Here is a 27,713-nt window from a genome sequence, read left to right as displayed (position 1 = left end):
GGGAATCGGTAAGCAATGACATAAACGTGGGACAACAGTGAAGCCTGAGAAAGTGGGTTACTTTTTTTGAGGGGAAGTGGGACCCATGCAAGGATCTTTGATTTTGTTGATGCTGTCTCGCTGGATGGCAATTTTGGCATTTTATGATAAAATAATGGAGAAAAATTATTCATCCTAAATTATTTATGGGCGATAAAATTGGAATCTCTACTCTCTAGGAACAAATAAGAAATCTCTATATTTGTTTTTCTATATTAGTAATTTTTTTTTTTTTTTTTTTTACATCTCCCACATACTTTGAGGGGAACAAATTTATATCTTCGATCTCCCTCAATCATGGAATTAATGTGACAGCCATATTTAGGAAACTAAACGACAAATTGAGAGTGACCAAACAATTATGAGAAGAGATGATTGAACAAAAATTATTTGGTAGTGACTTCACATGCTGCCTACAAATATGGGACTTTTTAATAATATAATACATCTTTTATGTGGAACTTCATAATCACAATGAGATGGGTGGGGTCGGATTAAGGGTGTCTTATAATTATTTCCTTTTTGAGTCATGAAAAAATTGAACGAGACGAAAGCAGGACAAGTTCAAGATAAGATGGGTTAAAGGTGATTTTGGTACGATGAAAGATAAAAATGAGAGATAAGCAAAATGTTTTTAGATGGTAATAAAATTATTCTTCAATTAAGGCATATTCTTACTTTTCAAATTTCATACTTTCGTTTCTAATTATTGTGGAGATTTTTTTTTCTTTTTTGGAACAATTATATGTATTGATTCTTTCAAACTAATTGATTATTTGTCACATCCTTTCATGATCATGTAATTTATTGTCATGAAATTTGTATGTATACTCTCCATTCAAAGAATGTCTCAGGCACCACTGTACACCCTTAAAGTGATGGTCACTTCACAAGTATAAGTGTTTGTGAGGTGTGTGGGACAAAAATTGGGGTTCAAGTCTCCAAGAAGGAACTTCACACACATATACACTTAGATTATTCTAGAGTAATATATATATATATATATATATATATATATATAGATATTGTAAAAAAATAAATAAATAAAAAGGAAGAATGTTTTGGGCTATCTTCCAAATTAGAGGTTTAAGCCCTTTTTTGACTTTTAAACTTTTGAAGATGTTTACAACCAACATAGACTAATCTTCCAATTACAGCAAACATTGAGATGTTATCTTCTTTTTTTTAAAAAAATCAATTGGAAAATCACAACCATTAGTTTTTACATATCTAGTCAACATTTGGGTAGTTTTTAACTGCTTTAATAGCTAGCCTAATGGCCTCCTCCAAAAAGACTGGAGGAATAACAAAAGTCATTTGGTAGAGTTGTTGTCCTCCAAGGATTAGGATGTCTTTCCAAATCTGGAAATTCTGCCAGTGCTTCTTCCTCTTGGATATTGCTTCTTTCAATTCCTTGTTTGGTAGGAGAATAAAATCACTCTCTCCATACTTGCCTTCTTTGCTCTAGCAAGGGCTTCCCTTATTGCGAGTAGCCTAACTGTTATGTTGAATATAGGCTGAATTGATAGAGAGTTTTCTATTTTTTTATTATAAAATATATATAAAAGAAAAGACAAAAAAAAAAAACTCTTTTATATATGTATTTGAATAACTTTACATTGAGTTGCCCTATGGTAATCGGGACCGAAAATTGGATGGTCTTCTCAAGGAGACATAAGAAGGTTAATTTTGAGTATAAATTTTATTTTAGTCTAGTCAAACAATTGAATAACTTTGTCCATATCCCCTTGGTTTGTATTTTGGAAATCAAACTAGCTATCTAATGAAATTTTGCTAGATTATAACTAGAGTGTCGTCCATCAAAGACTTGGACCCGAGAAATTTGTCTAACCCAGAGCCACCTAAATTGAAACTCGCTCAATTTGAGCAGTGTGCCCCCACTCCCCCACCCCCCAAAAAAAAAAAAAAAAAAACTAGTGCATATATATGTGATGAAATTTTAGATTTTGGTCCTAATAGCCCCCAATTAAAAAAAAAACTGGTATACATATGTAATTTGAAAAATTAAGATTTGCCCTTATATATATATATATATATATATATATATATATATATATATATATATATATCCGCAAGTGGCGGAAATATGCAAATTGAATTCAAACTTCCTAAAGCACATGTTTGCCAAGATAACATGTATTTCAAAACCACATTTGTTCTTGTCAAAAATATGACAGACAGGGTCATCTTAGGAAATTCTTTCCTCTGCATCTTGTACCCTTTCACAGTGGATAGTAAAGGACTTACTACCCATCCCTTTGGCCAAACCATCAAGTTTAAGTTTCTTAGTGGACCAGTGCCTAGAAACATTAGCACCATCCAGGCAGACTCTGTCTCCAAAACCTTAAACCTGATCAGTGCCAAGACCATACATCTTAAGTACCTCCAGGAGGAAATGAGATACAAGAAAGTTGAGGACCAACTAACTTGCAAAACCCTCCAAGAAAAGATCAGAAAGTTTGAGGAAAAACTTAAGCAGGAAGTCTGCTCTGATCTACCCACAGCTTTTTGGCATAGAAAGAGACACGAGATAGCTCTCCCATATGTCAAAGATTTCAATGAAAAGGATATCCCTACCAAAGCTCGACCCATCCAAATGAACCAAGAACTCATGGATACTTGCAGAGCAGAGATAGAGGACCTCCTTAAGAAAGGAATCATCAGAAAATCTAGATCACCATGGTCCTGCCCAGCCTTTTATGTCCAGAAAAATGCTGAGATAGAAAGAGGTGTTCCTAGATTAGTCGTCAACTACAAGCCCCTTAACAAAGTCTTAGAATGGGTAAGGTACCCAATTCCCAACAAAAAAGACCTAGTCAATAGGCTTAGTAAAGCTGTAGTTTTCAGCAAGTTTGACATGAAGAGTGGATTTTGGCAAATACAAATCAGAGATTATATATATATATATATATATATATATATATATATATATATATATATATTTGGATCTCCTCTGAAATAGCGTCGAGTTCTATTTTGATAAATGTGTTGAAATGTTTAAAAAACACTTATTTTATATGTAATATTTTGTTGAATATGAAATAGAGTTAAGTTTTATTTTGATAAATGTGTTGAAATATTTAAGAAACATTTATTTTATATATTATACTTTGTTGACATTTTTATAATATCAAATGTTTAAGAAACATTTATTTTATATGTAGTATTTTGTTGAATATGAAATAAATGTTAGTTTTTATTTTCATAAAAAAATTTGTTCTAAGCTTTGGCCCCCCCCCCCCCCCAGGTTTGAATCCTGGTTCCGTCCCTGATTGTGAGCCATATTCTTTGAATTATGCCATTGAAGTTTGCAAATTTGAGGAGATTTCTACCAAATCTAGAATAGATTTGTCATCTCCGTCAAATATGGTGCAGATCTCCACCAAAACTGATGAGATCTTGATCATATCTTGCGAGTTTCCATCATGTCATGAGGCATTGATAACCCATCGTGTTTGATAAGATTTCGACTGATCCAATTGTTGGATTTACAAGGTTTAGGCGATTAGTTTTGATGGAATCGGCTATCGGCGATGGGTCTAGAAGTTCAAGACTTGAAGTTATTGGGTTGGGTAGTGGGTCACCCCAAACCCAAGCTGACTCGACCTATTAACACCCCTAATTATAACCAATGGGCACATGACAACATTTTTCCATTTATTAATTGAAGCACCATCTCCAATATGGAAACCAAAAATTTTGAATTCATATTTTTTAATGGAAAAAACAAAACAAACACACATATGAACAACTTTACAAAACAAAACAAACACTCACAAGGCTCTTTTTGATGACCTATTTGCAATCCCAAATGCCTTTCCACACCAATAACTAAATTTAGCATCAGGGAATTTTAAAAATCCTCTTCCTTTCAAGTGTTTTATCTTCAATAAAAGCACCCATTCTCTATCGAGGTCCTTCATTTCCCAACAAAAGGCTATGCTAATAAGACTCTAATGAAAACATAACAAGTCCTTCAAATTTCAAGGTCTTCTAGCATTTTAATTTTACAAATAACCCTCCATATTATCAATGACTCCTTCAATCCTCAAGAAAAGAAAAAGAAAGAAAAGAAAAAGAAAGAAAAGAAGAGAGAGAGAAAAAAAAAACCCTCACTAAGCATTAACGAGCATTGAACTTTTTTCAGTGTTACCACTCGATAACTTTTATTTAGATATTTTTTATATTACTTGGTAGATTTCATTGTCTTATTATACCTTTTAAGCTTGCAAAATGTTAACATAATCAAAAGATCAATAACTATCTAATTTGTAAAAAGTTTAAATTTCAAGATTTGTAAAGCTTTAGGTAGAGCTTTAGCAAAGCAAGGTAGGTAGCTTTCACTTGGCATTACTTATATGAAATATCCAATTCACAGAATGACTTCATAGATTGGCTCCCTTTAAGCCCTTTAGCGCGGGAGTGGGGACGGTCCTACATGCTCTTGTTAAGTACATGTTTGATCCTTCTAAAGAAACTCCCAGGTAAGTAAAACAATTAAGTTTATCAATAAAATAACTAAAATAACATACGATTGATATAAAAATTAAAATATTACACACCTATTAAGGTACATATATAACATGCAATCTAATTGTGGATTTTGTTTAAACATTAACCAAATAAAAATTAGGTGTAACATTAAGGAAGAATTATACTGTATCATATAAAACACAATTCATATAATATATTATATGAATTAAGACATTGACTTATTTAACATGTAATTTTATTTTGAATGTTTTGATGGCATATGACTAGTTATTATATAACACTAGTCGTGGACCCGCGCTTTGTGCGTGATAATATTTTTAAAATGATCTCATTAAAATTATTTTTTGCAGTTTGAACTAATTTAATAAATAGTAATGTATTTCATAATCATATTTTTATTTATTATAAGAACAATCACAAATGTAATATATATATATATATATATATATATATAATTTTTGTCGTACTAAAATGAAAACAATATAATTTTTCTCGAGAATTCAAAATGTAGTGAAAATATTAATTTTTTAATAAAAATTATTTATAGCATTTTGTGTATTATTAAAAAGTATATAAAATTTGATTTTTTTTTTAGTTTTAAAAAAACTTTTTCAAATCCAATTGTATCTACCGTACCATCAAAAACACCAAAAAAAGTATTTAAAAAAAAAACAACAAAAATGACAATTCAAAAAAAGAAAGGGAAAAATAAAAATCATAACAAAGTCAAACTTCTTCTTCCGAATATGTAAAACATTTCAAACATGATGTGATCAAGCCAAATATCCAATGCATAATCATATTCAAAAATTTTAATAAGATTTTGAAGTGATGCAGTAGAAATATGTCATTATTCCTAAGAAAAAAAGTATTGGTTATAACTTTATATATAATGATTGTAACCAAGAGTACAAAAATAAGAAGTATTATGTTAATACTATCATAATCTAATCCAAAAGCTAATCTAACATATGAAAAATGAATAGATAAATAAATAATTTTAGACAAAAAAAATTGAATTTTTTTCTTAAAAATCTCAAAGAATACATGAATGAGATAAGGAATAAGCAATACAAAATATTCGAATACTCAAGCATCTAAAAATATCATATAATAAAGACATAACAATTTGCTGCTAATTTGTTAAACAAAATATTTACAAATAGTGAAAGGAAATTGTACAAATACCATCTTCTTCAACTGCATTAATTATTCTTCATCGTATTGTCTAGACTATACTGCTATTTTTCAAATTAACTAAAACCTAACAACAACACAAAATATGGGCATATTATAATATGATTTTTTCCTAAATCTGATCAACAACATTAAAACTATTTTGTGTTGTAAATGAAATGATAAAAAAAATACTTGCATCAAGTAACACATATATCTTAGTCAATAATAAGATAATGGGAGTACAAACCTCATAAAAAAAATCCAACAAAAAATGAAGGAAAAAAAAAAGGGGCAAAAATTAACCTTTTGTGTAGGAAAAATATACAAAAAACGGGAGAGAGTAACAAATTTATAGTAAGAGGATAAGAATAAGACGAGCCAAAATAAAGGAAGATAAATGGACAAAATTATATGTAAAGTTAAAACCGTCTAAAGATGAATATGTATAGCTAAAGTAGGTGAATATATAAAGTTAAAACTGCCCAAGATGAATTTGTAAATCCAATATATTTATATATTTAATATTGTCAAAAAAATTAAAGGTAAAAAAAAAATGAAAACAATAATAACGTGGCAATGATGTAGAGGATAAAGTGATTTACCAAGAGTGTAACAACAATAAATATTACGCGTCAGCTTTTAGATATAAACTAGTCGCAGACTTGCATGTTACACGTAATAATTTTTTTTTTTTATGATAGTGTTATTATTTTGAATATTTTTCAATGTATTACTACTTAAGTTGCATTATATATGTATGACCAATATATTGTAGTATTCATGATGATAGAAGGTTTTGGTCTTGGAATTAGATGCGGAAAGTTTCGGCAATGATGCCTTAAGTTGTAAATACCGGAATCCTAAATTACACCATACTATTTGAGTCTAGATTTTTAGTACTTAATATAAAGTAACAGATAAGCGTAAATAATGATCTATATCTTGCATATGTATTTGCAAATTTTTTTATTACAAAATGTTATTAAAAGTAGTTATCAGAGTACAAAGGATAAAACTATAATTTATTCATTTCAATTTAGTAGGTTCTTAATCATAGCTCTTACTTAGTTGCCTTACTCGGCCTTGTAGTCACTCCAGAGCTGATCAACCATCTTCCCAAGTTAGTAAAATTTAATTGACTTCAAAATAGATAGATAGGATTTTATAAATTTCTAGTTAGTCATGCTAGGTAAAAACTTTAGAGGCCTGTAATTAAGTCCTTGTAAGTCTTTTTAAATAAATAGTAACAATAACAAAAGATCTATTCTTTTGAAGAAAGAGATTAGTATTATAAATAGGATGAGGAAATTTTTTTGTATTCTTTTTTTGGGAACATAATTTCTACCAAACTCGGTTGACTAATTTGTACACTTCCAAGTCAATTGAGCACATTTTGCATGCTACATGTAATTCTTTGTTTCCATAAGGGTAAGGGCATTCATGATCCCAATGACCCACTTCATTTTTTTGCATGCTTGGTTTTTTGGGATGCAAAATGTGTTTGTTCCAAAAAATTATATGTCGAATGATTTGTCGATAGTTTTGCAGCAATTGTTTTCCATCTGGTTGGTTTTGAATTGATAACAGTTGTTTTATTCCCTCATCATTTGATTCGCATAACAACATAATTACTAGTCCATACTTTGCATTTTTGTCTCCTTCTATGTTTGTTTGAAGAATGATTTCTTTTCACGCTTTAGTTTAATCTTGTACAAAATATTTATGAGCTCTGACCTAAAATAGTGCTTGTTTGTTTCTAGCCCTAAAGCATTGATGAATGAGTTTTTCTTTGTTGTTTCGAAGGAATAATGATTTTGGAGCAGTCCAATTAGATTGATGTGGTGAAGAACTTTTTTCTTTTTGGTTAGTTGATTGAATCGCTTGTAGCTGTCTTTTAAAAACGAAAACACATATTAAGAAACTAATGTGTTTTTAAAAAAATCAACTGGTGACAAAACATGACAATAATCATATATTAAGGATTACATGTGAACATTATTAGCATCACAATCGCAATTTGGATTGATGAAGCTAAAAAAAAAAAATTCTTTCAAAAATATAACAATGACGCTAGAATTGTGCACGACTTCATAATATAAAGTTAATAAAAAGAGAAAATATAGGACTACAATATTTTGTGCCACAATTCTGGACATGGTAGTGTAAGAGACTACATCCCTAACCCATTTTTTTTTTTTTTATGTTGGGTTAAACTCACTTGAATGGGTGGAGTCGTATTATTGCCTCTCAAAATGGAAGTTTGACTGATTATATTTTCCCTTTTAGATTAAGGGTTTTACAATGGAGTCACCACTTATTTAATTATTGGAATAAAGAAGAAAACCAAAGTTGAAAAATTCCTCATTTTATTGATTTGCAAATGAATTTACATCTATCATAAGAAATTACATGGCTTTGGTCATAGATACAATCTAAGATAAAGTACATGGCTTTGTTTTCTAGTTACAATTTAGAAATTGATAATTACATGAATAAGTATTGATCTATCAACCCTTGATCTAAGCTCGGAGGCTATGCAAGATGGGAAGGTGTTAGGCACCCATCTTGCTCAGTGAAACTGATCTTTTAAACTATAGTAGCCAACATTCATATCATATCATCAAAATCACTCAATTGCATGTTGAATTGTAATGTGTGTGCATGCGATGAACCCTAATTCAATTTATTAATCCTTGCAATTGGATTGAAAAGTAAATTCTAGTGAATGTGTGTGAATGGTGATATCTTAGATTCAAGAATTTGAGAGAATTATGAAATAAACATGTTTTTCATATTTTTAATGTAGATTTATGATCAAAGTTAGTGTTGTGCACAAACACGTGATGAACAACTAAGAACATGTGAAAAATACATAAGAACATTCAAACATATTCAATGAATTTCAACAAACACTAGCATGCTCTAATCTTAAATTAACATTATAGCAACATGAAAAACGAGTTAAGGATAAAGATTATACTTGCATGCAAGATCCACACAGTGGAGGAGGAGACTCTTGATGAAGGTCCTAACAGTGGAGTAGAAGAAAAAAAGAAGAAGATGGAAAGTGAGTCTCACTCAATACCTTGAGTCTCTGGAAAACCAAGATATGACAAGATTATTCTTCTTCACTATAACTCAAGAGAGGAGAAGAGAAGGGTTTTGGTGTGCTTTTTGAATAGAGGAGAGGAGGGTTTATATAGTAGTGGTAGAGAAAATATGAATGGAAGGTCGACATTTAATGAGGGTTGACAAAGGACCAAAATGAATCATGAACCTAGATCTCATTTTAGACTTTAGGGAAATCTGGTGCTTTAAATGTAGAGATTGGTGGGAGTGATGAGTAAACAAACTTCGGTTTTCCCGTAGTTACTGTAACAGCCTGCAGAGCCAAATTAAAAAAATCATATCTTACTTAATTCTGATCAGAATTGTCTCATTCTTGTGCTCAAATTGAAACCCTGGATGTCGATTAGGGCTTATGATCAGTCGATTTGATCGTTATAACATCAAGATCATTTTGATGAAATGAAATTAAGGATCTAATGGCCACAATTAAGATGCCTATTTTCAAGGTGAAATTACGCCTTTATCTTCCATGTGAGGTTAAATGCGGGTTGCAAAATAGGGTGTCAACAAGTAGATTATGATTAGTAGAGAAAAAGTGGGGAGTTTATGTGAAAGTAACAAACATGAAAGGTGAAATTAATTATAATTGTGTACCTCATTTTGATGTTGCCTAGAAATTTTGGCGATTGTCTCCTAGCATTGGAAAATATTTCGAGCAATAATTAAGTTGGTAATTCATGTTGCATGCTCATTTTTGTGATTGTGGAAAGAGTATTTTTATGATATTTTTGGGGTGTATTCTTTTTGTTGTTGTGATTTATAGTGTTTTGATTGTTGTATGGATGAGTGATTGTTTAATTTATTAGCAATTATTTTTCATTGTTTTTTTATTTTTTTTTATTTTATGAATTGAAGCCTTTCATATACCCTTCTCTATAAATCTTAAATCTTATAGTATTGAATATATATATATATATTGTAAATTACGTTTGACTGTTTAGTGTTCATTTGGTTTAATTTATCTTTTGTGGCATATATGTGTGTGTGTGTGTGCAATTTTTATTTGTTGTGTTTAACTGATAAATTTATTATTTTCTTAAGATTAAACATTTCAACAATATTTTTCAATGAGAAAGAAATAACTTGATACAAAAGATTTATTGAAAATGAACATGACATTTTGGTGATAGGTTTAGGAACTAATGGTATATTTCAATACAATTATTCACAAGCCTTAAAGAAACTGCATGTGTGCATTCCTAGCAACTACTTAATTAAGTTGTGTTTTCGATCACATGATGCCAGGCATAGTCTTGCTAGAAAATTAAGAAAACTCTTATCCGTTACTTTTATTAATTAATGGTAAAATAACAGTTGTGGACATGTAACCTATTCAATAAATAGCTGTATATTTATGTTGACAAACCCTGTGCTATACAACCACAAGCTTGCTTTTCAGTAGTTTAAAGCAGTGTAGAGAATGTGAGAAGACAGAAGTTCACTTGTAACATATGTATTGATGACAGTCCAATCATTAAATATTGCAAGCAGAAACCAAAAGAGAGCTGTCCAAAAACAAAAGCTTAATAAGTTGTATCAATATATAAATCAATTATTATTAAATTTGAAATAGCTGGAAAATCTTTGATATCCATTTCAGTTACTGAAGACAAAGTTATTAACTTTGGTGATGGTCATTACAAAATAGATTGATATTCCCCTTTCAATTCCGTAGAAAGCATTGATATTCCCCTTTTAAAGAGGGGTAAATGGAGGCCAAGAAAGCTAATTTAGGTGTCATTATGTAGTGTAATACCATAAACACATGATTCCTCAATTAAATTAAACCCTTAATTATATGTGCATTTTATTATATGGTAAATGCATCCTATACTTCAACCAGTACAAATTTTATATGTTAGATGGCCTGGCACGGAACTAATTTTCTATGTTTATGATTAATCTACTACTATCTTATAGAAAGATGGTAGTAGGAATAACATTTTTAAATATATATATATATATATATATATATATATATATTATATGGATACAAATTTTTATAATCTCAAGAATGTTTAATATGACAAGAGAGAACATTCAAAGCATTTGAATAGAATTTTAATCAATGTTTTCTGCTAGTGGGTGGCTTAAGATTCATAAATCACATACAAATTAAAACATAAACAAAAACTTTGAACAAATAGTCAGCTCTTGGGATTAGAAGAAAAAAGACTAAACATCACTAGGTCTCTAGTTTTCTCCTTCAAAATCATATACTTCTTTAGAACACATTCCCTCTGGAACCAGCCTTCTCTAGCACCCTTTGGGAGCCCACATTTTTTATATCAACTATAGCTTCGAGCCTTTTCAAGTTTGGTTATTCACCAAATATAGTATTAGCCACCTGCTTAACTGCTTTAGTTGCAATCCTTCTGTGTCAATACTTGGAGCCCAAAACATAGCCAAGTTCACTTCTACACTTATCATTGTTTGAATTTTTGGTGACTGAAATGACACCAATAGGGTGACCATTAAGGCAAATTGCCCTGAACCATGGGTGAGGAATAACTTTGGTAATGATAAAGTTGATTGCATCTTCTTTATTAGTGTGAGATTCCCATGTGCAAAAACGGGTCCACTTGGCATTGTGTTCAGATTACATGGGAGTTTTCTGGAATCTAGTACATTTTATAGGCCAGATTCGGTATTGATGTTAGGGTCTTGTTAATGAGATGCTAGGCAATGTTACACACTGCAGCTCTTAATTAACTTACCAACAAGTAGCCTTTTTTGTTAATTTTTTTTTAATAGAACTAAAGCATTCATAGATCCAAGATGGTATTTTACATCAAGAAAGCTTCAAATTAAAAAACTTCCCAAACTAAAATATAAAAACTGCTACATCCTATAACACAACCAACAAAAAATAAACTTTAGTCAACATTAAGATCAAATATTTGATACAATTTATTTAAATTTAAATACATACACAGAGGAGATTTGTACAATATTTGGCATTGTAATAAACACAAAAAAATTGTTTCAGCTATAACAATATTGCCTTATTTTGCACAAACTACACGAACTAATCTAAGTCGCATCACAACACTCTAGAGGCAGCAGGCAATAACAAAATTTAAGAAGGGAATAAAAAGCAACAAGCAATCAAACAAAAAGAATAGAGCATAAAATAGACTGGGATTTAGAGATACCTGAACTGAAATATTCAGCTTATGTCAGTATTTATATATTGTGAGGAAAGGAGTAAAAAAGACAAAGAGGTTGCCGTTAGAAGGTGGGGAAGGGGAAGGAGCGCATGAGAAACAAAAGGGGCGTAAGGATTTTGCCTTTAGAACATGGGAAGGGGAAGGAACACGTGAGAAACAAAAGGGTAGGAAATCAAGAGGTTGTAAGTTGTAACCGTGGATTTCTAAGGGCCTTCAGTTTAGAAGGCTTGGGTTTGGGCTTTAAGTTAGAATTAAATTTAGAAGAAATGGGTTGATGAAATTAAATTTAAAAGAAGTGGGTTTTATGGTGGAGATAGGTTGGAAATAAGTAATATATAGAATATAGACATAGAAAAATATATAGATAGATATAGAATATACTCACATATGGTGTACCAAAAGTCCCACAATTTCATTTAGAAGGATTTTTTTAAAAGATAAAATTCAGTTACAATTTATATGAATTTAATTACTTTCACTTAATTGTGAAATTTAAAATTTTAAGATTTAATTAGAAACCGCAATAAACCATAAAAGGAATTATATAATTTGCCAAAATTTTAATAAAAGGTAGCCATTTGATCTAAATAGGGTTTGACAATTTGCTATAATATTGAAAAGATAATTATTTTACAAAACCACAATATTTAGTACTCAATTATTATTATTATATAACATTTGAAGTATATTATATGATTAAATAGATTTTAAATTAGGAAGAAGAAAAAGGAAAAGAAAACGTATAAAGAGGGTCCAAGGCTTAAAATGAAAAAAACAGCACAATTCAAGGCGCTATTTAACAATACAAGTAAAACGCAGGGACCTACGCATCAATTCACAAAACAGTTCCCGAACCCTTAAAACCCTAATCCCCACCTTCTCTCTCATATATAAACCCAATATCACGACCTGTGATTTTCTTCTCCATTTCGTCTCGAACCCAAAGCCGCACTCCTCAGCCCATCAACCGCTCTCTGCACACTCTTTTCATCTGCACGAAGCAGCCATGGTAAGCAAATCCAACCCCATCCCTAATCTTTTCTGCAAAATCAAAACCCTTATGTATAATAATGCTTTTTTGTTGTTGCAATGCTTAGCCAATGTTGTGTACTTGATGAAATTTTTGGTTTTACTCGTTAAAGTGATAGAGCTATATTGGGTTCTTACAAGTAGGCGTTTTTATTGTGTAAAGGTTAATGGGTTTGTCACATTTTCTGATAAATGGTGGTTTATACTCAATTGCCAAGGTCTTTCAATGTTTTATTTGAAATAATGTTTGTCTTTAGTTTTAAAATTTTTTGGAAAAGCTATTGAGAGGAAAAGATGCATCTGGGTGTGCTGAGTATATAAGCTCACACAAGTATGATTCAATGCCATCTCTGTCTACATATTGGGAGAGTGGTTTGGAGGGACAACTCTTATCCATCCGAACTTTTTGTGTCATTTTATGTGTGAAGCACTGCTAAATTTGACATGGTGGTATAGTTGGACCAACAATTGAAGTAATTGGACTGTGCTTTTTAAATGTTACTTTAAAAGATTTCATTTTTCAGAAGTGTTCTAGTACTTCTGGTCTATGTTTATCAAAGCCGTGCGTTTATTCTCCTGTTCTGCATTGTCACTACTGCTTATGCGCGAAAACATTCTTTTGTTCTGGTTTGAGTTGCCCTTCCCCTTCTCCTATTGATCACTCCAAAACGAAAAAATCTGACACTAATTAGTATCTGAAATCTTGCTTTTTGAGAGATAATATACTAATTTTCAAATTTTCCCTTTTATTTTGATGGGGTTTCATAGTCGAGGCGAAAGCAAAGGGAACCAAAAGAAGAAAATGTGACACTTGGGCCTGCAACACGTGAAGGAGAACAAGTTTTTGGAGTGGCTCACATTTTTGCATCTTTTAATGATACATTCATTGTAAGTATCATTATTCATTTTTGTAAAGAAGATTTTTGCTTCTCTATTTACAGTGTTCAGAACCTGATTATAAATTTATTTTTTTGCTTGAAAAATACAGCATGTAACTGATCTGTCTGGCAGAGAAACACTTGTTCGCATCACTGGTATTATAATCTTACTTCTGATTCTTTAGTCAGATGACAATTTGTCTCTAATTGTATTTTTAGTCATAAGTTCTCGACAATTTTGATGCTTTTTAACATTTGAGTTATCCTAGTTTAATTAAAGAAAATTTATGAAGAGTTCACTTTGGGCTGTCAGTCTAGGCCTAGGTTATGGGTGGTTTGTAAAGCATTCGTTTTTGGGTATCAAGTTAACTTCTTTCATTGTGGATAGGTTTTTCTTCTTATTCTCTACCTCTCTCTCTCTCTGCCCCCATGTGTGTGTGGGGGCACCTCTGATTTTTGGGAATTGAATACTCTCCATTTCAAGTGAAATAGAGAGTGCATTTTAACTGTTAGGATATTATTTATTATGTCAATAGTGTATATGATTTTGTGTCATTTAAAATTTTAAATCATGTAGCACATACACCTTTAGATTTGTAGTATATAATTTGAATATTGAAATGGAACCATATCAATTGGAGAGGATCCTTTTCCTTATTTTTGTGTACCACTAGAGACAAATTTTTTTCCCCTATGAGGGCAATGATGGGCACTTTCTTTTTGGTAGGGGAGGGAGGTTGTGTGGGCTGTTAAAAAAATATTAATACAAGTAGTAAAATTGTAAAAAAGTACATGTCAATTAAGGAAGCATCATGCAGTATGACTTCAGATATAATAGATTGGTGTAAAAGAGCACGTGGCTCACCCTGCCTAGTCTTTTAAGAATCGACCCACAAATTTTGGGACTAAGGCATCGTGGTTGTTTTTTTGGGGGGGGGGGGGTTGGGTTCCTTTTTTGGGCTAAGCATGGCAGTTGGGTTTTTGTGTTGTCTTTCATGCATTTTTTAGTTACAAGTTGTTCGTTTGTTTTTGTTATATATATTTTTCCTTTTTCACATGAATGCTCACGTGCATGGCTTGGTCGTGTTTTTCTATATGCTTGGGCATTCTTTTGATCTTCTCACATCGGTAAGGGCATCTATGACTACATCTAGAATAATTGACATGTAGCATGTGAGTTTTTTCTCTCGTTCAAAATCTTAGCAAAAAAAATGAATTTCTTTATGTTTGCATTTATGTGCGTGTAGTATTATTTTCTTGTGTCCATCTGATTAAATTTCATTCTTGGTGCCTCATGAAAGGTGAATATTAACTTTTCTTTAAAATGTAGGTGGTATGAAGGTAAAGGCCGATAGGGATGAGTCTTCACCTTATGCGGCTATGCTTGCAGCACAGGATGTATCGCAGAGATGCAAGGTTTTGTTTCTGTTCCTTTTAATTTACTGCTTCATACTATAATAAATTTATTTTGAATTGAGCCTTGCTAAATAGGTTTCTGGGTTTTGTTACCAAATAATAAATTTCCCTATAGTGTTTGTTACATTGAACAATTGTTGTTCAATCCTAAGCAGGAACTTGGCATCACTGCTCTTCATATCAAGCTCCGTGCTACTGGTGGAAATAAAACCAAGACACCTGGTCCTGGTGCTCAGTCTGCACTCCGGGCCCTTGCTCGTTCTGGAATGAAGATTGGTCGCATAGGTAAATTTCTCACTATTCGAAATTCATGAAGTGTAAGCATTGCCGTTCTTATTTATGTTTCTTTGTATGACATAAATACCTGCTGGGAGATGTGGACATCTTGGAAGTTGGTATAAGGATTTTGCAAAAATTATTGCAACGGAGAATGAATTTTTTTAGATTAATTCCAATTTGGGCTTGTTTTACCAGTTCTGTTCTTGTCTGGATGGGCATCTGCCTTACTTCAGCTTTCAGAGAAATTCTTAAATTGGGCTATAAATATCCATCCCAGGAAAACGTAATTTTTTAAAACTCTTTGGAATCATAATGTGGCCTTGAATCTTACATTATGTTTTATGTTCACAGAGGATGTGACTCCCATCCCTAGTGACAGCACTCGAAGGAAGGGTGGTAGAAGAGGTAGAAGACTGTAGGCTGGCTTGTGTCGACCATCTCATTATTCAACTCTGGTGCTGGTTATGAAGTTGCCTGGCTACATCTTGGAAGGGTATTAGTTGGCATATTTTTGTAGTTTTTGAAAATGGTTGACTTTTGCTTTATATCAAGCTTATTACTGTAGAATCAGAAGGGTGTGAGATTATCTATGGAGTTTGTGTTCACATAAATGAAGTTTTTGACTCGATGTTTCCAATTAGTTTAAGTTTCTCTATCGCTTAGTCCATGCTCCATTGTTGTGCATTCATCATGACATGCAATGCTTATTGAGATTGCCCTTTATTTCTAGGTGTTGACTAAGGCAAGTCTTATTGCATGCTTCATCCAGTAGGCCTAGAGTTTAATCCAATTATGGGTTAAAAAAAAAACAATTAATGTGGCCGATACTCTGCATGGGATAAGGTTCTTGCTTAGTGTGTTTTGCAAAAATTAAAAAAGTTAGCTTATTTTACTATTTAGCTTATTTTTGGTACTATTTATGAGCCCACTGCATGTTTTGGTACTATTTATGAGTTTTACTGTACTATTCTAGTTAACTTTTACCTTTATCTACCGTACTTTTAGCTAAAAGTTTTCAGTTTCAACAAAATAAGTGGATATCTATATTTGACTGAAACTCATTGGTGATAATTTCATCACCGTTAAATGCAAATATATTACGTGATGCTTTGTATTTTCTTCTTTTATCTGGTACGGTTCTGAAGTTTTGAATTATCGTTTGGCGTTGGGATCAAAGTTATCAATTTTGTACTATGGTTGCAACATTTCGCATCGGTTGCCAAATTGGTATGTTTGAGCCATTCAAAACATATTGGTCTGTTTTGTTTGTACTGACTATTTCAGCTAGTTATGGTAATTTTGCCTCATTTTCTTCTTTGTAAAGTTGGCCTGGAAGCAGAGTCGTAAATTACATAACCTAACTTTGTTAAGCACTGAATTATTAAACCCATATGTTCACCTATCAAAGATATTTCTGGTGCTGGTCAAAGCCATCACCTGAAATTAGCTCAGCTTTGGAATTGTAACAATTGTTGGTCAAACTCTAAACTGGAGTTTAAAACTGAACCATAACATAACAGCATTGCGGTTCTGACCTTTCAGTTTACTGGTAGCACTCTATGAACCCAGCTTGAAGAAGTAGCAGAGCTTGTTTAAACCATAAGTGAACAATTACGCTTTACCCTCGTGTTGCTTGGGCCAGTTTAATGTTGCCCAACTGGCTGTGGTTTGAAAAAGTGTTACTCTAGTTAGTTCCAATATGTAGGTAACTCACCTAGCTCTTCTGTTTGGAAAAACACTTTTAAAGAATAAAAGGTAACTCACCTAGCTCTTTTTTGTCTGAAAAAACACTTTTAAAACATAAAAGAAAGCGAATATGAGACTCTCTAGAAACCCTTCATTCATCCAATCATAATCCATTCCTCCAGCACTCGCATCACCTACATCACCTTGGACCCCTACATCAAATATGTTCATCTATCTCACCCGTATTATCATCGAAAATAGATTCTTCATCTCTCATATTCTCACCATTTTCCCCAATATCATTTACATTTTGACTTAGCATTTCCACTACAAGTGACTCCTTCTCACTCTCTACGTACAATGTGATCTTATTGGTTGGCCATGCAACATGTATCTCACACACTTATATAACACATCATCATCGCCAGTAATCAATCTTAACCCTTACTCTAAAATACCCCCAAGGATTAAGTTATGTAACCTAGTAGTACTCTTTGCCCCTTCTTGAACACACGTCTTGTATTTCAAAATAACTCAAAAGGTTTGGTTTTAACGTTATAAACAAAACTCACTTTTCCACCTACAGAAACTAGATCTGGCTTCCACTTAAAAGACCAACCTCTACAAATCTCAAAAGAAAATCGTAAGTCAACCATCTACATATTAAGAATTCCACATTAACACAATTAGGTAACACACACACAAAAAAAAAAAAAAAAAACCATTTTTGGAACCATAGACTATAGTCATCAGAAAAGTAAGGGAACACTGAGAGTAAAAATCCATAAATGTGGTGTTAGGGGAGACAAAGCACAAGGGGGAAATTAACAATTCATCATAGGAACCACAATCAACACATGCAAGCTCAAACTTCACTAATCCGAAAGATTCTTAGGGACCATAGTCAGCACAGTACCAAGGCCGACTCAACAATTTTGGAGACATTAGGCAAAAATTTTAAGTGGATCATTTTTTATAATACAAATGAGTTGATTACATGGTTCAATAAATTAGTATCACTATAATACAAATGAGTTGATATAATATACATCAAATTATTCATTGGTGTGATAATTTATAATAATTGATAAAGTAAAAATTTGCATTAAAAAAAAAAAAAGATGTGATAACTTATTAATTAGTGTGGGGCTATGTGGGGGCTAGCTGTGAAGTTACTAGTGTAAACTATGGGCTTAGCTTAAGGCCTTGTGATGTGTTGTGGTTTGTGGACAAGACTATCAAGTTGTGTGTATTGTTATTGTGTCGTGTACGTTCTGCATTTTAGGATACAATGTGATATTTTTAATGCATTTTATTGACCAATAAAAGTACTTAAAATTTTTTTTTTGTAATTAAAATATATAGATAAATATATTATATATATAATAATTATTATTTTTTACAAGTGGGGGCTTTTTTTATTTGGGGCCTTAGGTGATTGTATCAATTGCATCTATTGTTCAGTCGGCCCTGCAAAGTACACAAATGGTCTCTGCATGTTAAAGAAACAAGAGAGAAATAAAATGGATATTATTTCAAAATTCTTAACCAAATCTACAAAATTATAAAAAAAAATTATAAGTTATATTCATCAATTGTTTTGGAAAATTGCAAACCCTAATTCAAGAACTTACCTTGATTTCACATTAGCGATGCAAATGAGGTATTCTTGGTCATAATCAGCAGAAATCCCAAATTCTTATGTTGATGAAACCCCACTGCTGCTTCAATCGAAAGAATTTGGGCACACATTCCTCAATTTCATAATAGTGAGAGAGAGTTTTTCTAGAGTGTCTTGGATTTGTTTTCTTTAATTTTTTATGACTTATAAGTGTCCTTCTAACGAAAAAGAGAGAGAGGTGTTTCAAGGCTGCTAATAGAGCTAATTTTAGATGGGTGAAGTGACATTTTTTAAAACTATATACACACAATATCAAACCGGCCTAAACTATACATGGATAAAGCGTAATTATCCCAATCATACATCATATGTAACAATAAACTGCCAAATGACAAACTGAACATAACTGTAGCTACAACAAAGACTTCGATGGTTTCCATCTCTAGTTGTCAATATCAACAAGGCCTGCAAAAGGAGTACACTGTACACAGTCACCTTTCGGTAATATTCTATATGGACAACACCCTATAAATACTGGCCCTTCTATTAAGCCCAAGCACTTCATTCCATCACAATAACCATCGCCAAAGTATCATATTAGCCTTTCCATTCTCTACACCTCAAGTTCTCTTCCATGGCCTCTAAAACTTTCACAATGAAATTCTTCTCACTACTAATTTCTTCATTTGCTATTGTCCATATGCTAAAAGCCGGAGATCCAGACATTCTCTCTGATTTCATAGTCCCTGCTAATGTCACCACAGTTGATGGAAGTTTCTTCACATTTATTGACATGCGTGTCCTACTCAAGGCAGCCCCTCCCACTGCCTTCAAGGTCTTGAAAGCTAGCATGGCAGAGTTTCCGGCTCTCAATGGGCAGAGTGTTTCCTTTGAGGTCCTTCAATTTCCGGCAGGCACCCCTAACCCACCCCACACTCATCCTTGCGCTTCTGAGCTCCTTTTCCTAGTTCAAGGTACCCTTCAAGTTGGGTTTGTTGATACAACCAACAAGCTCTTTACTCAGACATTACAATCGGGTGATATCTCTGTGTTTCCTAAGGGACTTGTGCACTTCCAGTAGAATGCTGATCCACAAGTACCTGCTCTAGCGATTTCAGCTTTTGGGAGTGCAAATGCTGGAACTGTTTCAATTCCCAACGCTTTGTTCACTACTGGCATTGACAACAATGTCTTGGCTAAATCCTTCAAGACGGATGTTGCAACTATTCAATCTCTTAAGGCTGGTCTTGCTCCCAAGCCCTGAGGATAGCATTCATTACAAATAGCAGCTTCTTTACGATATCTAGTTACTCTTTGGTGTTTTATGCTTTTATTTTTATTATTGATTCTTCTTGTTTAGATGGGTGTGTACTATGTATCACCAAGTTTGTCGGCAATAAATGTTGTTTCTCTTATCTATCTATCTAAACTTTTAACTTTTCCACATTTCTGTGGTTACGAATACATATGCATCAAGGGTCCAAGTTAATATAGAGGAAATTGCAATGTTCTTGTCATGCAAGCATATGCACTTAATGTTGATAGGGCCATTTAGCATTCGTAAGTTGGAGTCATATTACGCAGCCAAAATATGTGCCGACTTCCACAGATATTCTCTTATTGAATGAGATGAAAATATGCATAGGCGGCTTTAGTAACCTGACAAATGAATTGTGAGGTTACGATGCATAGTAAAGTCCTAGTGAGGATTTTAAGGGGCAATAAGGTGATGACCTTACAGAAATGTTTGAACTCTGAACTGGAACAAGGTGAGGCATGAAATACAAATCCTTTATGAGCTGCTAGCCTGCTACATTTTGCAAAAAATAATGAAGACATTATGCGCAGCGGCCAAATGCTAATTCTTTTGACACTGGAGGGTCTCATGAATAACAAATAACTTGGTGACAATTGAACATCAAATTAGTGAAGTCTTAACAGAACCTCACTTAATTTTTTGGGATCATTTTCAAAATTTATTCCGAAATGATCCTGAAAGAATTAACTAGTAAGCCATGGAAAATTCTGTATCTCTAGTTTTCAAGTATCAAACAGTGTGCAATTTGGAGTTTTCAAGAGGAGGTTATGGCTATAGATAATTTTGAATTCTATTACTTTTAGTCGTGTCTTTTTGCTTTCCAAAGTGCATTTTCCAATTCCTAAGTCCTGTTAGTTGTGTTTGAGTATTTGGTCAAGACTTTGGTATTTATTACGGCTTTTGTTAATGAGTGTCCTAGGGGCACATATCAAAAATTTAAGTCAAACTATGCACATGTCACCATTTTCTTATTGATTTAGGTCAATTTCAGTCCATTCGGTTCACTTCGATTCATGTTGATCCAATTCGGTATAGTCTGTCCATTCAGTCCACATTAGTCCATTTCAGTCCATTCGGTCCATTTTGGTGCATTTACTTAAGTATGGACAAAGACAGGTTTGGGCTGAGAGTACCAATCCTAAAGACATCTCTAATACTATTTGTAGTGCTATACCATCATAGCCTTGATAGTTGAGATTTGGTGGTGCGGTTTTTTCAATGAAGCTCCGATAATGTATAATTGGTGCATTGCATTCTATTTGTGTTTGTGAGTGTGTGTGTATGAGAGAGAGAAAGAGAGTACATTAATGTACATATGATGTCGTACTAATTTTATAACCATGAGATTTATTTGGCCATGACTTGAAGTATAATTTCAGTTCATTGATATGTAGGGGCTAAGCTACTTTTTGGACCCTTGAATCATCAAATTCAATGATGTGTTCTTCAATAGTACATTAATGGTCTTTTGAACCTTTATCTCTTTCCATTAGGATGTGATGTCTCATGTCTCCAGACTCCAATCCCTCTTCTTTGGTATCGGAGAAAGGATGGAGAAGACATTAAGCCGGCTCATTGTATAGCATTTAGTGGTGCCTTCGGGCTCATATAACTTCATCTTTTTAATGGTCTACTTTTATCACGCTAAAGCGACGTGAATTTAAAAAAGATTGGATGCAAATAGCTATCCAACAATGTCGAAAAGCATAAAAATTGATACGTCTTTGATGATAGATAAGAGAACAGCATTTAATGCTGATAAGCTTGATGATACACAGTCATACCCTTCTAAACAAGAAGGGTAATTATTCCAAAAAAAAAAAAAGAAGAAGCACAAAACACCAAATAAGTAGGAGATATGGTAATGTAGTACTCTTAATGAATGCTATCCTCAAGGTTTGGGAGGAGCAAGACCAGCCTTAAGAGCTTCAATGATGGCAGTATTGGTCTTGAAGGATTTAGCCAAGACAGCATCATCAATGCCAGTAGTGAACAAAGTGTTGGGAATTGAAACAGTTCCAGCATTTGCACTCCCAAAAGCTGAAATCGCTACAGCATGTTGATTTGCATCAGCATTGTACTGGAAGTGCACAAGACCGTTAGGGAACACAAAGATATCACCCGTTTGTAGTGTTTGATTAAAGAGCTTATTGGTTGTATCAACAAACCCAACTTGAAGGGTACCTAAAACCACAAAAAGAAGCTCGGTAGCGCGAGGATGAGTGTGGGCCTGTGGGGTGGGTTAGTTGTGCCAGCCGGGTATCCAAGGACAGCATAAGAAACACTCTGCCCATTGAGAGCAGGGAACTCAGCCAAGCGTACTTTAGAGACTTGGAGGGTAGTGGAAGGGCCTCCCCTATAAAGCTCACGTAAGCCAGTGAATGTGAAGAAAGTCCCATCAATGTCGGTGACATTTGGGGGGACTACAAAATTAGTGAGGATGTCTGGGTCTCCAGCCATTGCCATTTGGATGATGGCAAATGAAGAAATTAGTAGTGAGAAGAACTTCATGGTGAAAGTTTTTGAGGCCATGGAAGAGAGAACTTGAGGTATAATATGGTACTTTGATGATAGCTTATTATGTAGTGCAATGAGGTGATTTGGGGTTGAAAGAATGGCCAGTATTTATAGGGTGTTGTTATGCTTATGAAAGGAATAAAGTTAATCGAATTTTCATCCCTTCTACAGTCCTTACTAGAATAAACATCCAGAGATAGAAACTATGAAGCCATTCTTGTTGTAGCTGCAGGCAGTTGTCTGGGTTTGTCGTTGGCTTATACACGACACCCACAAACTACTAAACTTTTCTTTATCTTTGATAATTAATAATACAATAACTATGAACTACATGCTCTGCTACCCCTTGAAGCAAGATTGTTAGGGTGATATCTTTAGAATGAAGATCCTAAATTTAGTGTTAGAATGAAACTCAATAAATATCATAAATACTAACTTGTTCAAACTTTGTTCATTTTTTTTTTGTTGAACAAACACGCGCTTTCTCAAAAGTTATTTGATGAACTTATTATTTTCTCATATATAGTAAACACTATAATTAATATTTTTTAGGCCTTCGCTAAACTATGCTAATAGTTTTTTCTTTTCTTTTCTTTTTTTTTCCTTTTTAATTTTATAATTTGATAATTGAGAAAGAGGAGATGTCTTTGTTGGAAATGCAAGGTAGAGATTCCCTATAAGTCTTCGAAGAAAGGAAATGAGCGCTTTGCCCTAGTGAAGATGCATGAGAGAAGTTCACCAAATTAGGGACATGAAAAGAGTCAGTTAAGCTACAAAGCTCTTTGCAAATCTACGCTAATAATTAATACTAACTAATTAAATTATATTGAAATTATTTTATTTGAATTAATTAGATTTTATGATTTTTGTTTGTGAACTTATCAAAATTAGATTCACCAACCAAGTACTGTCAAAATTTTAATAATTTTTTACTACAAAATGAACTATTTATGTAATCAATAAATTTCAAATAATTGAATAATTATTTGATATCTTATGATGAGCTAATTTATAAATTTACACAATTTAATTCCAAGGCTATATAATATAGTATTATATATCTATAGTATAGCTATGATGAGTAATGAGCTTGTTCGTGAATATATTATTATGTTTGAGCTTTGCTCATTTGCTAAATAAACAAAAATAAATAAGCTTTATCTTGAGTTGGGTCCGATCTTCATTGGGAATTCCAACAAGCAAATGCGTGATAGTATCTAATTGTTTTAGTTTATAGATAATTGATTCTTTGCAACCCCCAAATTTATAAGGAAAATGCTTAACAATTTTATTATAAAATACATACAAATTGACTTAACAATAAATATTATTGATATCACATCATCATATATAATAAATAAATTTCTCAGTATCTTCTTTTCATCTTTTGTTTTGTATTTTAGAAGTTGACGTTATTGTGTAGCAGTAAAATTTGCCGTATCTTGGATTAAGACGTTTTGCAAGTCATGTAATCTGATGCCAAGTTTTAACTGTAACACTTCTTTATATGCGTGAGCTCTGATCCATCTCAGAAAATGTAATAGATGAGATTTAAGCAAATACATTTGCATGAAAATATTGGAGCGTGCCAGTTATCTCATTTTCTTTGGGGGCACCATCTGGCTCATTTCAGCAATCCAAAAATACACGTCCACAATTTGGGATATAGCTGAAGAAGAACAAGATCAGAACAAGCTTACAATGAACATTATCCCCCAGCTGGGAACTAGTTTATCAATTGGCTTTTGCTCACTAGGGGGAATGCTAGTAAATCAACACACACACACACACTAGTACTACGTATACAATGTGAAAACTAGAAGACCTGTCATATCTGTATTTGCTTATGGTAGTGCAAATGCTGGAGCTATTTCCATCCCTGCCAATGATTTTGCCACTGGCATTTGATAATGTAATCCTTGGCAAGGCTTTCATATTGATACTGGGGCTTAACACTTAAAATTGCCCTCCAATTTCTTTGGCTATTCACTAAGAAAATAAGACGTGGGTGCTATTTGAAAATCAACTCTGTTGTTAGAACTGATTTGATACATTAAATTGATGAATTGTATACTCTGACAATTGGAATTGGGGCTGATCAAGTTTTGCTACAACTATTGTGATTTTAATTCCACGTCTTAAATTAATTTGTTGGAACTTGCATGTTGGGATTTTATGAACCAGGTTATGGGGTTGGCAAGAAAGAGTTTGAAATGAAGTTAATTTGATAAATTTGTATGTCCAATTTATGTATTGTCGTAATGAAAGATAATTGAACTTAGTTGCACCTTAAATGCATTGGTTTTTACTATCTATGTTGTGCTGAGAAAGTAATGACACCTTGCTATAGAAATTCCATGATGGGTGGAACTATTTTCTCTTTTAGTTGGTGACCTTTTGTCCACCTCTCCAACTCCCTCCATTTAAACATAGGGCTAGTTCTTACTCATGAGATTAAATGGTTTGACCTAAGATTTGCATATGCAAAAGTGGGATGTGGTATCTTACGCAAGATTTTAAAGGAATGGATTCAGATATGAAAATTGTAGATAAGCTATGTTAGGCTCCCAATTCACATGGCCTACCATTTGGTTCATGCTTTGGGGGGTTTTTCATAGGTGGTGAGTGTTCAGAATGTAGAATCACAATAAGGACTCTAACTAAACTGAGAGAGAGAGAGAGAGAGAGAGAGAGTTTGGTCCCTCAGAATTGTTTGGGGAACTTGCAGATGCAAACATAATTCCTAGATCAGGGACGTTGATCTCTGATCCTCTGAAGATTAAATTAGAAGACTCGTTCAAGTGAGAGTAATGAATACCTTGCTTGGTTTGGTCTTTACTTCTCGGATCACATTACAAAGGAATACCTTGGCCTGTCCAGTATTGTTTGTAGTGCCTTTCCAAATAAAGGAATGGTCTAAGTTATGGACATTGAAGACACAAGAGAGGCTTTTAAGTTGCTTAATTTTATGGAAGCTTTTGTGGAGTTCTTGTGTCATTTAAAGATCTTTTGCTACAATGGTATGAAGTGGGAGAGACCAATTGCCTGTTGTGTAGACACAAAAAAGAAACTTTGTTGTACATTTTTTGTCAATGCCCTATTACAATATTGTTGTGGGAAAAATTCTCAACGGCCACTAAGATTAAACAAGCTTAACCTCCAAACTGTCTCCTAGTGAAATTCAACTATTTTTCATCCCAAGTCGGCACTCAGGTCACAGGTGTAGACATTAAAGAGCAATCTAACTTTACATTGTTTGCTGCTATACTTTGTGACAGGATTTGGTTGATGAGAAACAGAGTGAAGCATGAAAATGAGAGGGTTGATCCTTCCAAAATACTTGCAGAAATTAAATCACGCTAAAATGAACTGAATTCAAATTCTTGTTGCATACATATTCGTATTCAATAAAGTGGAAAAGTGAAAGAATTTGTGTCTTTGATGATAGTAAAAAGAAACAACATTTAATGCTGCCAAACTGAATGATTTATACTCTTCTAAACAAGAAGAATAATTATTCAAAAAAAAAAAAAATCATAAAACACCAAAGAATAAGGAGGTCAATATCATAAAGTTGTTACTTCTCGAGGCTTGGGAGCAAGACCAGCCTTAAGAGCCTGAATGGTAGCTGTAGGGGTATTGGGCCCAGTAATTTATAATGGACGGCCCAACAAGGTCTTTTGGGCTAGAAACCCAAATCCGAAAACATCAAAATGATCGTGGAGTGTTTAAGTGTCCCATACCGTCCGAGGAGTAGATTTGTCCTCGGAATGTTAAGCCGAGGATACACAGTATACGTGGAGGACAGCAGAAAGAGCGGTGGAATGTCTAAAGTAAAGCTGCTACCACCGCCCATATATTAAAGACCCTGTAATTGATACGCGAACAATAGAGATGGAAGGATGGGACCTGAGCATAGAGCTTGGAACTTGGTCCCAAATCCCAGCGGGCTTTAGGGAAGAATGGATGGGACAAGTATCCAAAAAAGGAAGGTCGCGGCCATAAGGTGGAAGATGATGAAGAGAAGAGGAGGAGTATAAATAGGAGGGAAGGCATACGAAGGAGAGGGAGGCCTTTTGAGAGAGAAAAAGTGTATGATAAACATTATTTGTATCCACACTTGAGAAATACTATTAGAAATTGTCCTCGGAAACAGTCCGAGGAGGAATTCTCAATATTACTCTTTGCAAACGATTCTTTGTTTTGTTCCATTGGGCCCAAAGCCCGTTCTTTTTGTGATTGTCTAAAGCCATCCTTAAAATCTAAATTATAAACCCATCCTCTACAAATTCATTGTGAAGAAAGGCCTTTCAAGTCCATTTTCCTCCTAGTCGTGGTTTGGGAATTTGAATTGTGTCCTTACAATATCAGTCTTGAAGGATTTAGCCAAGATATTGTCGTCAATGCCAGTAGTGAACAAAGTGTTGGGAAGTGAAACTGTTCCAGCATTTGCACTCCCAAAAGATGAAACTGCTAGAGCTGGTATTTGTGTATCAGAATTGTATTGAAAATGCACAAGACCTTTAGGAAATACAAAGATATCACCCGCTTTTAGTGTCTGAGTAAAGAGCTTGTTGGTTGTATCAACAAACCCGACTTGAAGGGTACCTTGAAACAGGAAAAGGAGCTCAGAAGCGTGAGGATGAATGTGGGGTGGGTTAGGGGTGCCAGCTGGGAATTGAAGTATAGCAGAAGAAACACTGTCCATTGAGAGCCGGGAACTCGGCCAAACTTATTTTTGAGACTTTGAAGGTAGTGGTAGGGGCAAGGAAACGCATGCCAGTAAACGTGAAGAAACTTGCATCAACTGTGGTGACATTGGGGGGGACTATGAAGTCAGAGAGGATGTCTGGGTCTCCAGCTCTGGCCATTTGAATGATGGCAGATGAAGAAATTAGTCGTGTGAAGAATTTCATGGTGGAAGTTTTAGAGGCCAT

General features: G+C 33.5%; 2 protein-coding genes and 2 pseudogenes across 2 annotated transcripts; 2 read left to right on the top strand and 2 right to left on the bottom strand.

Annotated features, from left to right (window-relative positions):
* Nucleotides 1-12,865: 12,865 nt before the first annotated feature.
* LOC142608085 (small ribosomal subunit protein uS11x-like) lies at nt 12,866-16,274 on the top strand. Its single transcript, XM_075779791.1, has 6 exons — nt 12,866-13,041; nt 13,830-13,949; nt 14,050-14,095; nt 15,270-15,355; nt 15,511-15,640; nt 15,986-16,274. Exons 1-6 carry the CDS (start codon nt 13,039-13,041, stop codon nt 16,051-16,053), a joined length of 453 nt encoding a protein of 150 aa, XP_075635906.1. The 5' UTR covers nt 12,866-13,038; the 3' UTR covers nt 16,054-16,274.
* A 3,245-nt stretch (nt 16,275-19,519) lies between these two features.
* Nucleotides 19,520-20,323, top strand: LOC142608369 (germin-like protein 9-3; annotated as a pseudogene).
* Nucleotides 20,324-22,150: 1,827 nt separating this feature from the next.
* LOC142605689 (germin-like protein 9-3) lies at nt 22,151-22,791 on the bottom strand (annotated as a pseudogene).
* A 1,609-nt stretch (nt 22,792-24,400) lies between these two features.
* Nucleotides 24,401-27,713, bottom strand: LOC142606423 (germin-like protein 9-3). The gene is made up of 3 exons (XM_075777776.1): nt 27,476-27,713; nt 27,140-27,384; nt 24,401-24,445 (listed from the first exon to the last, which is right to left on the bottom strand). Exons 1-3 carry the CDS (start codon nt 27,711-27,713, stop codon nt 24,401-24,403), a joined length of 528 nt encoding a protein of 175 aa, XP_075633891.1.

This window comes from Castanea sativa, chromosome 8 (genome assembly GCF_040712315.1).
Source record: "Castanea sativa cultivar Marrone di Chiusa Pesio chromosome 8, ASM4071231v1".
Classification (NCBI taxonomy): domain Eukaryota; kingdom Viridiplantae; phylum Streptophyta; class Magnoliopsida; order Fagales; family Fagaceae; genus Castanea; species Castanea sativa.
This window is presented reverse-complemented; position numbering and strand designations above follow the sequence as displayed.

Bases quoted from the DNA above. Each gene is read 5' to 3' on its own strand.
- LOC142606423 (XM_075777776.1), bottom strand. From the start codon at position 27,713: ATGGCCTCTAAAACTTCCACCATGAAATTCTTCACACGACTAATTTCT. The intron at 27,385-27,475 runs GTTTCTTCTGCT...TCCTGTTTCAAG, and splicing joins CCCGGCTCTCAATGGACAGT to GTACCCTTCAAGTCGGGTTT. The intron at 24,446-27,139 runs GTAAGGACACAA...GTTCTTCTTCAG, and splicing joins AATCCTTCAAGACTGATATT to CTATATCCCAAATTGTGGAC.
- LOC142608085 (XM_075779791.1), top strand. The intron at 13,950-14,049 runs GTAAGTATCATT...TGAAAAATACAG, and splicing joins CTTTTAATGATACATTCATT to CATGTAACTGATCTGTCTGG. The intron at 15,356-15,510 runs GTTTTGTTTCTG...AATCCTAAGCAG, and splicing joins ATGTATCGCAGAGATGCAAG to GAACTTGGCATCACTGCTCT.